This window comes from Toxorhynchites rutilus, chromosome 1, assembly GCF_029784135.1.
Source record: "Toxorhynchites rutilus septentrionalis strain SRP chromosome 1, ASM2978413v1, whole genome shotgun sequence".
NCBI classification, from domain to species: domain Eukaryota; kingdom Metazoa; phylum Arthropoda; class Insecta; order Diptera; family Culicidae; genus Toxorhynchites; species Toxorhynchites rutilus.
The window spans coordinates 179,286,707-179,300,318 of NC_073744.1; the positions used below are offsets into that span (position 1 = coordinate 179,286,707).

The 13,612-nt window shown below is 38.3% G+C and overlaps 1 protein-coding gene across 1 annotated transcript; it reads right to left on the bottom strand.

Annotated features, from left to right (window-relative positions):
* Positions 1 to 6,597: 6,597 nt before the first annotated feature.
* LOC129774112 (DNA excision repair protein ERCC-1) lies at positions 6,598 to 7,802 on the bottom strand. Its single transcript, XM_055777814.1, has 2 exons — positions 7,080 to 7,802; positions 6,598 to 7,023 (listed from the first exon to the last, which is right to left on the bottom strand). The coding sequence occupies exons 1-2, from the start codon at positions 7,650 to 7,652 to the stop codon at positions 6,835 to 6,837; spliced, it is 762 nt and encodes a 253-aa protein (XP_055633789.1). The 5' UTR covers positions 7,653 to 7,802; the 3' UTR covers positions 6,598 to 6,834.
* Positions 7,803 to 13,612: the final 5,810 nt, after the last annotated feature.

The following is a 13,612-nucleotide window of genomic DNA, read 5'->3' on the forward strand; positions in this document are numbered from 1 at the left end:
AAATAAAGGGTCGAATCAATTATTAAACGATTGTTAATTAAACATTTCTTACGTACGGGATACGCGACGGGATATTCCTGTTAATAACTTCATTAATAGAATACTTCCGGCGATACGCACGGAGCATAAATTCCAACCACTCACCCACGCATCCTAGGTTAAAAACTAGCCCAGACAGTCACATCCTCCGGGGTGCCATGTGTAAGTGATAAAAAGTTAATTAGGGTCATCACACCTGCTTGCCCCCCACCTGATGGATGCTCCCTTTTTGCCATCCGTAACGTTACGTTCATTCGGTCGTAAAATTATAATTTCATGCACGATAAAGTCCTGAACTGGAAATTAATTGGAGCATTCATTCGCCCAACGCAACAACACGCCACAGTCTGTTATTACGGGAGTATTAATCCTTGGCAGCTGTGACCAACACAGGAGAAGAATGACAGAACATGGTGGATCATTTTTGTGGACAGCGAGGGAACATAATCCGGAAAATGTCACGTTTTGAGGACAGGTGTTTTTCGTCGGTGATGGGTTTTTTTTTCAGCAAAACCTCTGCGCTGTGGCTATCACTCTAGGCGTCGCATGTGCCCTTGTGAACTGTAACAATCGGGATAATTATCAGAGATAGGGTCAACTCACATAGAACATATAGTAGAAGGGACAAAGCCGTCAGTTGCGGGAGAGGAATGGAGAGCAATAAAATACTCATAAAATCATTTTCACTTCGGCTGCCCTTATTAATATTTTCCATTGGATGGGATATTTTCACTCCAATGGACCACAGGGCGGATATTGTTCGGATAGAGAGACAAACTACCTAACAATCGTAATCTACCTAGTAATCGTATAACTTTTGCACATGTTAGGTCGCATATAAATTTGTATCAAAATACAATCGTATAAAATATCAATCAAAGGATGCATCATGTGTATCCGAAATCGTATAAAACGCGGAAACACGATTTTCTATAATATTGATGGATTAGGTCGTATATCGGAACTACGATCATTTTAGTATCACGATATGCAGTATTATATACGCGCCCCAGCAAACATTAAGTTGTATGAATAGCTTCAATTGGAGGGATGCATATAACTAGCATATACACGCAAAAGTGGAGGCGACATACGTATATGCCATATTTTGTACGAATATAAAGCCGTATAAAACAATATACGATGCTTTTCGGACTGATATGCGATTTGATCCGACAATGTTACCACTCAATCGTGTTATGAAAAATCGTGTTTTTTGCATTTTATGCGATTTTAGATATATATGATCGATATTTTGATTGATATTTTATGCGATTGTGATTTGATACGAGTTTATATGTAACTTATAATGTGCAAAGTTATACGATTTAATGTCTGCTGGGACCCAGCAAACATTAAATCGTATAATTTTGCACGTGCCAAGTCTTACGAGAAATCCGAATAAATCTTTTTTTTTTATCTGTATTATAGTGACTTTCAACTCATTTTGGCTGGTTCGTCACTTTTACTTCCATTTTTTTGGAAGAATGTCGGGAGTGAGAATTGAACTCGTGACCTTTAGCGTGAGAGGCATGGATGTTACCACTACGACAGATCGCCTCCACAAATCGCATATAATATCAATCAAAGTATGTATCGTGTATATTTGAAATCGCATAAAATGTAAAAACTCGATTTTATATACCATTATCAAATTAAGTCGCAATTCGGTATAATAAACATCAATTTTATGATGTATATTGTCGTAAAATATATTTAATCCGCATCATATGCGTATATTACGCTGATGCAGTTTATGTGTCGTATAAGCGTATAATTTAAATCGATTCAGTACTGTAGTAAATCGTGTTGCATGCTGAAGCAAATCATGAAACAGTAATCATATTAGATCCTAATATAATAATATATAAAAAAACATATTACATCATATTGAAATGCCAATGAAATGCTGATGCACTTGAAAGTTTTAACCGCTGTTGAATTAAATTTCAGATAGCCGCGCGAGATAGCTGGTGGATGATAATCCAGACGACCGGAGTTCGAACCCACATCGGAGCAGTTTTCACCAAACATCAATCTGTGTCATTTTAAACATTCATATTCCACTCCCAACATAAGTCAATCAATCAATTATTATTTCTACGAACATAAATACTGATATATAAAAATGGCGATTCGTGAGGTTAAAATAAACATTTCACGAAAATATTTTGCGCCATTTGTTTTTTGACGTAGGACTACGTCTTTCATTTCTATACCGGGGTGTAAAATCAATGTTTCGAAAACGAAAGCGTTACGCCGGAGACCGAGATTTTGAGCGTTAATAGCTCCTAAACAACTGAACGAAATGGTATGATAAACACTTCATTCGAAAGATAAAATGTCTACGCGTTCTATACTTGTTACTTTCTGATCCAAAAACTTGTTTCAATAGTCTTAGATTTGCTTTCAAAACAGGCTATTGAAATCACCAATCGGTATATAAGCGAGCGCCGCTCGGAAATCCACTCAGTTCTAATTGAACAGCGATTGGAGCATGTTGTCGCTGTTGTGGTGAAGCTCTTCGTTTATCATGAAAGCGCGGATGAACGGTGTCACCAAGAGCCTGTTTGTGCACCTTAGGCCAGAAGGGAATCCATCAGGAGGAGAGTGACGCCGCAAATGGTTCCCCGGGAAGACATCGCTACACACACATACACGCGCGGAATTCTTTCCGTTTGGATGCCATTCAGCATCGAGAAAGTTCCGGAAAGATCTAATCATTGCTGGAAAATAATCTGCCAGTTCCTCTGGAAATTTAAAAATACATTCATGTGAAAGAGTTTATTTTATTGTTTTCTATCCATGTAACACTGTGACCAAATACATTTGGTTTTGTGATTTTTCAATCAATCGCAATTAACAGGATAGCTTCTGAGATTTTTCTTCCCCATCAGTAGGATATTTCCGTATCCAATATTGTATGCGCCCGCAATCGATTATTGCTCAGTCGCCGAAAGTTTCGAGCTCAGAGAGTTCATTCCCCTCTAGTTTGCCTTCCAAATTGCCATCGTAAACCACGCCTTCTCTCAATTCAATCACGCACAAAAAGCATACTTAAGCGATATTCTGGTGGTGAGACGCATTCATTTTTCGTGAGGACATCGACAAGACAACATCGATGCTGATGGTGGTGGACGGCGAAAGATCGAGATCTGCCCGCAAACAAACGCAAGCAGTTTGTTTGAAACTGTGAGGGAGCACAGAGAAGCCGATCCTTCAGGAGAAGAGAAGGTGACCATCGAAGCAGCCGCTACACACACACATACACGCACGGAATTCTTTCCGTTTGGATGCCATTCAGCATCGAGAAAGATCCGGAAAATAATCTGCCAGTTCCTCTGGGAGTTTAAAAATACATTCATGTGAAAGAGTTTATTTGAGTGTTTTCTATCCATGTAACACTGTGACCAAATATGTTTCAATCAAGGAAAATGTGGAAATATCTAATCGTTGCTGGAAAATAATCTGCCAGTTCCCCTTGGAATTGAAAATTACATTCAAGCGAAAGAGTTTATTTTAATGTTTTCTATCCATAAAATATCCATATAATACATTTGGGTTTGTGTTTTGTCAATCAAGTACAGTTAGCAGGAAAGCTTCTGAATTCTTCAGAACAAGGTTTTTCGTATCCTATATTGGATACATAAAACCTTGTGCCTCCAACGTAACGCTCTCGTTTTCGAAGTCCCCCAAATATTCATTTATTCATTCATTCAGAATGGATTTAGATTCAACTTTAAACAAATGATCTCTAAATCAACGATAGTCCTACGTCACCCTTGCGGTTATACCATAGATATAAACCACTTCCTGTTTTTTCTATGTCTGTAATAAATCGTATATGAGTATGGCAAAAGTCGCTATTATAGCCGGTCAAAGTTGCATATTCATCCAAACAAATTCGGTAAGCATTTGCCATGTATGTATATGGCCTCCACTTTTGCATGCATATGCCAGTTAGGCGCATTATATGCCAACCAAATTTTAGGGCATATGATGTTGTATATACGCTTGTTTTGCGATTTAATGTTTGCTGGGTGATGTTATATATACGCTTGTTATGCGATTTAATGTTTGCTGGGTAGAATGTCCCCAGCAAACATTAAATCGCATAACAAGCGTATATGCGAGCGAAGTTAGCTTCACCACAACCGCGACAACATGCTCCAATCGCTGTTCACTTAAAACTGAGTGGATTTCCTAGCGCCCCTGCTTATATACCGATTGGTGATTTCAATAGCCTGTTTTGAAGCAATTTTAAGGCTATTGAAACAAGTTTTTGGATCAAAAAGTAACAAATATATAACGCGTAGACATTTTATCTTTCGAACGCAGTGTTTGTCATACCATTTCATTCAGTTGTTTAGAAGCTATTAACGCTCAAAATCTCGTTGTCCGGCGTAACGCTTTCGTTTTCGAAACTTTGAATTTACACCCCGGTATAGAAATGAAAGACGCAGTTCTACGTCAAAACTGGAAGTGGGTTATATCTGTGGTATAACCGCAAGGTTGACGTAGGACTACCGTTGGATTCAATAAATGAATGAATGAATATTTGTTGGGAGGAGGAGGTTGTGGAAAACGTAAGAACGAAAAAATTAAATATATTACAAAAAAAGCTGTGTAACGCTTTAGATAATCCATTTCTACATGCTGATAAGAAAAATCAGCCAAGTCGGTCGAGTAGATCCTGAGATATCGATACCACAAATTGAAGAAAAAAACCTTGTTTCGATTAAATGCGTTTAAAAATTCGTACATCAATACTACAGTAGTTTACATTTAATGCGACATGCCGAGGCACCACTCAGTGTCGCATTGGAGGTGATTTTGACCTGTAATTGGACATTGTCGATGAGAGTGCTACAGTGTTGACGTCTGGTGGCAACTTTTAATGTGGGGCTTTTAATTTGGGCCCCGAACTCGATGTTTACAAAAATGTCCAGTTAGAGGTAAAAATGTCCAATTAAACGTGTCGCATCACGGGTCTATCCAATTAACTGAATGTCGCATTAATTGTAAATTACTGTATATCCCTTGAAGTAATCATATACTTTTGACTGTAACTTTCCAACGAAATCAAATATCGAAAAATCCTTCTAGGACAACATTTCAACAACAACGAAAAAACAACTACAAAAAACAAAAATTCGATTTTCTCGACCTTCCAGAATGGAACACAACCCCCCCTGCCCCCTCCCCTTTTTGATTTCAACTTCAATAAGCCTTTTTCACTAGTTGCCCCAGAAACGCAAATCGTTAGTAATCACTGTAAGCTCTGGAAGCGTTTCAAAGAAGTCCAATTGAACAGAGTAATAACATCGTCCAGGTTAATTCCAGTGGCCTTCAAATGTTCACGGAATCTTGTTATCTCTAGAAACTACTTGCTTTCCAAAACTTCGTCGTAAGAACTTGCCAGTTTTTCGAAGGAAGAATATCTAATTGACATCAATTTAATATATCGAATATATGGATCGGCTCAATAGTTCAAAAGTAATTAATTTTTGAAAAAATGACTTGTTTGGAAAAACTAATAATTACCACTATCATATAAAATCATCATTAGACAGTTTTCGTTTAATATGTTCTTGCAATTTCGAAAAATACCTCTTATTTCATCACTTAAATACATGTTCGATACGCTAAAGTAAATTTTCATTCATAATTTTTATTTTAAAACCAGGTTTATTCCACCCGGAAATCCATCATTATTTTCGCCTCCCAATGAAAGCATACGAAGCTTGATTCCGTCTACGCGAATATACTAATCAAAATCACAATCCGAATTGGATTACGATTCCAATAATACAAAAGCAAAAGCAGCAGGTTTTCCATTTTCGTAGTCTTTATTTTTAGATTTTCCGAAACAATACTCGGAACTTGACAGTTCAGTATAGTTGTATTGGTGGACCCGAGTGCGAACTCGTGAAACATCTCAGTACGAAACTAACAGGTTTCGGGTTGAACCCTGTTGAACCTAGTGCGAAACTAGGTTGAAACTGAGTGAATAAAGAAACGTTTTTACAGCAGTTAGGTTGGCACTGGGGTTAAACTGGATAAAAACGAATTCGCTACTAGTTTCGCACTAGGTTCAGCCTGAAAGCCCTTAGGGAGGGGGGAGGAGTGTCAAACCACAATAGAAACGTGTATTGCCCCCTACAACTTCCATATACCGAAATTGGTTTCATTTGTTTGATTAGTTCTTGAGTTATGCAGGATCTTATGCTTCATCTGGATGGCAGCCCTCCCCTTAGAGAGGGAGGAGTGTCTACTCACCATAGAAACGTTTCTTGCCCCCTAAAACCTTCACATGCCAAATTTGGTTCCATTTGTTTGAATAGTTATCGAGTTATGCAGAAACTTATGCTTCATCTTTATGGTAGCCCTTCCCTTAGAGAGGAAGAAGGAGTGTCTACCAACTATAGAAACGTTTCTTACCCCCTAAAACCTTGACATGCCAAATTTGGCTCCATTTGCTTGATTAGTTGTCGAGTTATGCAGAAATTTGTGTTTCATTTGTATGGCACAATCCACATGGTACAAATCCACCCCAAATAGCTTCTCAAAACTAAGTACAATAATGACCCAATGACGAATATTTATGGTCACTATTGCAACTTTATTGATATTATTACAGTACTAATTGACTACAGACATAAGTATTTCAAAACATGTGTAATAATACAAAGTATTCAACACCAAAATGTAGCGACTATATGTATGTGCATTGACGAAACGAATTTAGAGAAGAGAAATCACATTTCATATAACTTAATACAACGAAAACTAATTCTAGGACTTCAAAAAATTTTCGTTGAATGTTTTGTACAGCTTCTTTGCCTTCCTCGGACCCAACCCTGTGCATTGGGACAGCTTTTCCTCACTGCTATTGATTATATTCGCCAGCGTTCCGTAGTTCTGGATCAAAGTCATCGCATCGGTTTTATTTACCGGTTTTATATGCGTCAGAGCGCTCACGAGCTGGAAGATAGAAAAATGAAACACCGGATAACCATCCAAAATAACCCACTGATTACCTTTTGGTAGGGATGCTGCTGGGCCCGCTCCATTATCAAGTCCGGTGGTTTGTTCTCGAACATTTTGTACGTCTCTACAATTTTCCCCGCCTCGTCGGCGTTCCACGCCAGCATCAAAGTCAAATCCGCCAACAAACAAATCCTGGTCAGATGTTTCAGTGCATTGTGGGGCTCCTGGAGATCCACTTGCACCAGCAGGACCCGCAGCTGGTACATCTTACCCAGCTGCTTTAGCCGGCCATGGATATAGTCCGGGTTGAGATTGTGATAGCGCAGCGAGATAAACAAGATGCAAGAAGTCGCTCCCACCACGTAATCCGGCACGATGTCATCATACTCCCAGGGTATGTTTTGGATGGATTTCAGCAGCGGATTTCCGCGCTGCTTCGGATTCACCAGCACACAGTTGCCTTTGTTTACCTTCGGTTTAACCACCACCTTATTGGTATCGCTAGTAGAACTGGTTCCCGCTAACGGTTCCGCTGCTGAAATGGCGGCTTTCTTCGGTGGCGATGGTAAATCCAGATTCGCCAGCAGATCATCGTCGTCCTGTGTATCGTTAAGGAGGGCCATTTTTCACAGATTGAAGCAGCAAAGCCGGTGGCAGTGTTTTCACTTTTGCTCTCTAGCGCGCAGACAAACGTTGTTTTGTTTACATGTTGCTTACATGATTTCTCAGTTTCTCTCTTGTGGGCGCTCTGCAAATAAGATGACATTCGACAGAGCACATTTCAAGCCGACGGTGAGACGAGACTCGAACCAATCCGAAGTGCTTTCATGCAGTTTTACGCGAGGTCAGCACTTCAAAGCTTTGAGTTATGCAAAAGCTCGAACACATTGCTGGATTTTTTTCCAGAGATGTGAGTAGCGGAAAAATAGAGAAGTTTACAGAAGAGTTACTTTGGTAAAGAGGAAGCATATAAACTGTCTCCACAAAATCAAATGTCTTCACAGTAAGTCAAATGACTTAAAATGAAGACATGTCTTCAAACCTGGCATCCCTGGTAAACAGCTGGTTATTCAATGTATGGAAGAATTTTCAACTATATTCTTAATTTCGCTCATATGATTTTTTTTTTAAATCAGCCTACGGGCCGCATGAACGAAGCTGGAGGGCGGCAGGTTGGCCACCATTGATCAAAATTATTTAAATTATTTATTGAACTAACTATCGACATCTGATCCTGCATCGATTGGGTCTGATACACCGCTACGGATTAGGAAAAAATATACACAATCATTGCTACAAATAGCTACGACAGACTACTCAATTCTTACCATTATCCTCTCCCTGGACCAGCGTGTAATTACTTCTCAGCCAAACACATTCGGGAAATATCAAGAAGCTGACGAAACCCAGGTGACATTAAGTAAGGCCAGCTCTATGCCCCGTTGCAACATTGACTTGACGCGCAGCCTCGGTGGATGCGGATCCTCCGTCGTGACGAATCCGGATAACATCCAATATATCGAACAACCGATCACAATCGTCTGCAAAACGTTTATGAAGTTGTCCTTGACCGAATCCAACAGTATAAAGGTAGAACTAGGACTGGACAGGACTCGTTTTTGTTTTTCGAAGCACCCAGATTCCTTATCATTGAAGTAATGTCTCTGCATTTTCCCGCAGCAGACGAGCACGAATCATTACTATCCAATATGTATCAATATTAATTAATCTAATGAATGCTAACGAATCTGGGTTGATTCGACCTTCTTCTGTGAAGAACTCAATATCGGAAAGTATTGCCGTTCAACTCAATTAACAACTCGGTAATTAAACTAATAATGTTATATTTACATTTTCTTCGGTTGCCAGTAATGACAATCGTAGAAGTTACTAATATCGCGTAGTAAAATTAATCAATCGTTAGTACGGATGTATAGTGCATCGTTGGAGGCGATCTGACGTAGTGGTAACATCCATACCTCTCACGCAGAGATCACGAGTTCAATTCTCACTTCCGACATTCTTCCAAAAATGGAAGTAAAAGTGGCGAACCAGCCGAAATGTGTTGAAAGTCACTATAATAGAAAAAAAATGTATTGCATCTGACATTTATTTGACAAACAGAAAATATGTACATTCTACTGATGTTTGCATTACAAAAGATTTGGAAGTTTTTTTTTTAGTAATCCATTCTCTGGGTGTATCGACGCAACTTGAGGATAAACAAAATACAACTGACGTTTCTCTTAAGCGGGCCTTACACGGTCAAATTTATTGACAATATGATGACATTTGACAGCATAATGACAGCTGAACATGGCCGACAACGCAGAAATCCGGATTTTCTGATTTTCGGGCATCAATATCGTGACATTTCATATGGATGCATGATGATGACGTTTTACCTCACGGACTTCCAGACTGAGTTGCCAGATTTGCAATCGGACATTTAATGTTTGTTAGTCTTTTTTGCGATTGCAATTAAAATTTATAAACTTCTGAAATTGTAGGAATCATAAATGAAAGCTTTTGGTTTGGAAAACTGATACAGTAATTTACATTTAATGCGACATGCCGAGGAACCACTCAGTGTCGCATTGGAGGCGATTTGACCTGTAATTGGACATTGAAGATGAGAGTGGTACAGTGTCGACGTCTGGCGGAGAATTTCAATGTGGGGCCATAATTTGGGCCGATGTTTACAAAAATGTATAACAAAACGTGTCGCATACAGGTGTGTCCAATTAGAAAAATGTCGCATTAAATGTAAATTACTGTACCTAAAATAGCAAAATACAGTACTTTTCGCGATACAAATCAAAACCTCAAAGTAAACTGACAATGTGATGGTGAGAGAGTAAATGAAAATTAACAACGTCTTAGGAATTTTTTAACATTGAACTCGGTCATTCTTTGCGCTAGCGAGCGGGGCAGCCACTTTAGTCTAAGTTGTTTGTTTCTTCACACTCCGCTATAAAATTTGGAGAATGAGAAGATCTGGGAAAATCACAGGTGAAAAAAAATCACGTGTTAATTGAAGTTACAGTAGAATCTCGATTATCCACGAATAGTCGGGATGATGTTTAAACATAGAAACTATGTTTTATCAATACAGAAAAAGATACAGATACAGATAATCGGGGTTCTACTGTCATAGTCTTATTTATCGAATAAAAACATTTGCTTGCAGATAATATAATTTGCATATATTTTCGCAATCTAAAATAATCTGGCATCCCTGAAACTGAGAGGATCAGTCTGTATTTGTGAAGCGAGTATTATGATGTGTTTTTGAGAAGGAAAAACGAGTTATAAAGTGTAAATTATGAATGAAAATTAACTTTTCCAAATCAAATTAGTATTCTATGTGAATGCAAATCACTTTTTTTCTGCAAGTGGTGAGAAAATCCCATACAAAAATTGTATCTGAAACTGACGTTATATAATAATAATAAATTTTGGTAGGAATATCTGAAAATTCATAGAAAATAGGTTAAGTTACAGTTAGGACTAAGCGCTTCAACTAATTAAATAATACCAAGTAGATATATTCATTCAAATTTTACCAATTGAAAATTGCCTTTTAGCCATAGTTTGGATCCCAAACTCGAATGTCACCACTAGCCATCGCGGATATTTTCGTTGTCTCGGGTTGAGGGCGATATTGACCGTGTAAGGTGGCAAAATATTGATTGAGGTTAGATCGGATGTCGAAAGCCTAGCTGTCACGATATTGAAGACACTTATTGTCAATCAGTTTGATCGTGTAAGGTGCCCATTAGAAACGGCATTGGAAATGAACACAGGGTCCAGGGTACGTTTATGAAAAGGTAGTCTGGACTGACTAGTGCATCAGTAACAGTGAGGCTGTGACGTGTTAGCGTGTTATCATGGAGCGGTATAATGCATTTGTCTAAATTAGTTTATTTCTTTTGTATTTTAGCTAAATGTATACATTTATTCATTGCTGCGTAAAGATAATCTATTTAGATCAAAACCTAGCGAAGCGAGCAAATGTACATGTGTTTAGTATTGCTGTTTAGGTCCTGTCCAAAGAATCGAAGCCATTTCTTCCGAATAGTCACATCCCTTGGGGATCGATGGAATGATAATTTGTGGGATATGTTTTCATTATTCGAGGTTCGACTCACGCATCCGGGTGCCACACATCGTTTGGTTGTTTGGTATTGTTTGTTCACTCGACCAGTGTTTACCGAGTGTCGATGACCGAAGGATGGTAAACAGTCTTCAGATGGTGCGTATCAGATAAAAGATACCGAAGTGGAACGAGATATGATGAAAACCGCCCTCTGTGATCCTAGACAAGATACCTCCTGTGATATGTATGGATGAAGTAAAGAAAAAAAAACTCACCAATATATAAGATAATATAAGATAATTACCAATACCGAACACAATCATCAATTTTTCTCATCAGTAAAAACATGTAGAGAAAACATACTTGGAATGGAGAAAGTAATTTTGTTTTATAATTTTTACTCTCTAAGGGTGGGTTTAGACTAGGGATATATTCATGTGAAGAAATATGATGAGATTTATAGAAATCGCATCAACCGTTTACACTAGCGTGAACTTCTATAATGAATATATTCATATCTTCGGTGAATTTTTTCACCTGAAGTAGAACTGCATCCAACTTTAGTAATTTCTCACCAGTGAGAAATTCACAAGCGTTTACATATGCTGAATTTATTCAAGTTATATATACCTCGAATAAGTGTATCATATTTATTCTCACCCGTTTACACCTATTTTCACGTGAATAAATCCATCTATAGCTATAGATCTCCCTAATGTAAACCCTGGACTAACAACACCTAATACTATATGTTGAGCATATGGGAAATCACATTTTCTACTTTTTTTCATGCCGTACAAACTTTCCTTGGGTGAAAATGAACACAACAAAACAGACAGCTTAAATCGAACGACCCGTTCTCGAGCGGGAACACACCTTGGTTTTCATTTATGAGAATTGAAATAAATCGTTTCATATATCAAGTCATTTTTAACACAACTGCTACCATATACAATTTTACACTTACACTTGTGCTATATTTTTCACACGATCGGTTATTGATATGAAATTTAACGAAGCAATCAACATTTAAGTTCCAAATTTAAATTTTATTTGCTAAAATTTATCGTATCACTCACCTTACTCTGAATACAAAAATGCCCCCGACTTGCATATATTTGCAATGTCGATTTCCCACAGGCAGCTTGGTTTTGACGTCTCTGTTAGTGAATACATTTTGGTGGGAACAATAGTTCCCCCTGCATTCATGTATTTGCAAACCGATTTCCCCCAGGCAGCTTGGTTTTGATGTCTCTGTTAGGGAACAAATTTCGCTGGGAGCAAAAGCTCCTCCTTCTTTCATGTATTTGCAATGTCGACTTCCCCCAAGCTGCTTGGTTTTGATGTCTCTGTTGGGGAACCGCCGCATGTGTCGTCAATTTCGACCAATCAAAAGTGGGTATTTCCGTTAGGATAGGGGTTGAGATTTTCCAATTGTTCAATAATTAGTTTCATAACATATATTATTTTCTTCAATATAAAAAAACAGGAAGTGGGTTATATCTAAGGTATAACCGCAAGGGTGACGTAGGACTATCGTTGATTTAGAGATCATTTGTTTGAAGTTGAATCTGAATTCATTCTGAATGAATGAATATTTGGGGGACTTCGAAAACGAGAGCGTTACGTTGGAGGCACAAGGTTTTATGCATCCAATATTGGATACGGAAATATCCTACTGATGGGGAAGAATAATCTTCAGAAGCTATCCTGTTAATTGCGATTGATTGAAAAATCACAAAACCAAATGTATTTGGTCACAGTGTTACATGGATAGAAAACATTCAAATAAACTCTTTCAATGAATGTATTTTTAAATTCCCAGAGGAACTGGCAGAAACTTTCCAAACGGAAAGAATTCCGCCCGTGTATGTGTGTGTGTTTGTAGCGGCTGCTTCGAGATCTTCCCGGGGAACCGTTTGTGGCATCACTCTCCTCCTGATGGATTCCCTTCTGGCCTAAGGTGCACAAACAGACTCTTGGTGACCCGTTCATCCGCGCTTTCATGATAAATGAAGAGCTTCACCACAACAGCGACAACATGCTCCAATCGCTGTTCAATTAGAACTGAGTGGATTTCCGAACGGCGCTCGCTTATATACCGATTGGTAATTTCAATAGCATGTTTTGAAAGCAAATTTAATACTATTGAAACAAGTTTTTGGATCAGAAAGTAACAAGTATAGAACGCGTAGACATTTTATCTTTTGAATGAAGTGTTTTTCATACCATTTCGTTCAGTTGTTTAGGAGCTATTAACGCTCAAAATCTCGGTCTCCGGCGTAACGCTTTCGTTTTCGAAACTTTGATTTTACACCCCGGTATAGAAATGAAAGACGTAGTCCTACGTCAAAATAAACTCATAATGAAAATTGCTCTCCGGTGGCGTTTATACGTAAATATCGCAAACCCCAAATACGCATTTTCGAAGCACTAAAAATAATAAACACTGCAAGCAACAAGGCAACAAGGATATCTATTGAA

Bases quoted from the DNA above. Each gene is read 5' to 3' on its own strand.
- LOC129774112 (XM_055777814.1), bottom strand. From the start codon at position 7,652: ATGGCCCTCCTTAACGATACACAGGACGACGATGATCTGCTGGCGAAT. The intron at 7,024-7,079 runs GTAATCAGTGGG...TCTATCTTCCAG, and splicing joins AGCAGCATCCCTACCAAAAG to CTCGTGAGCGCTCTGACGCA.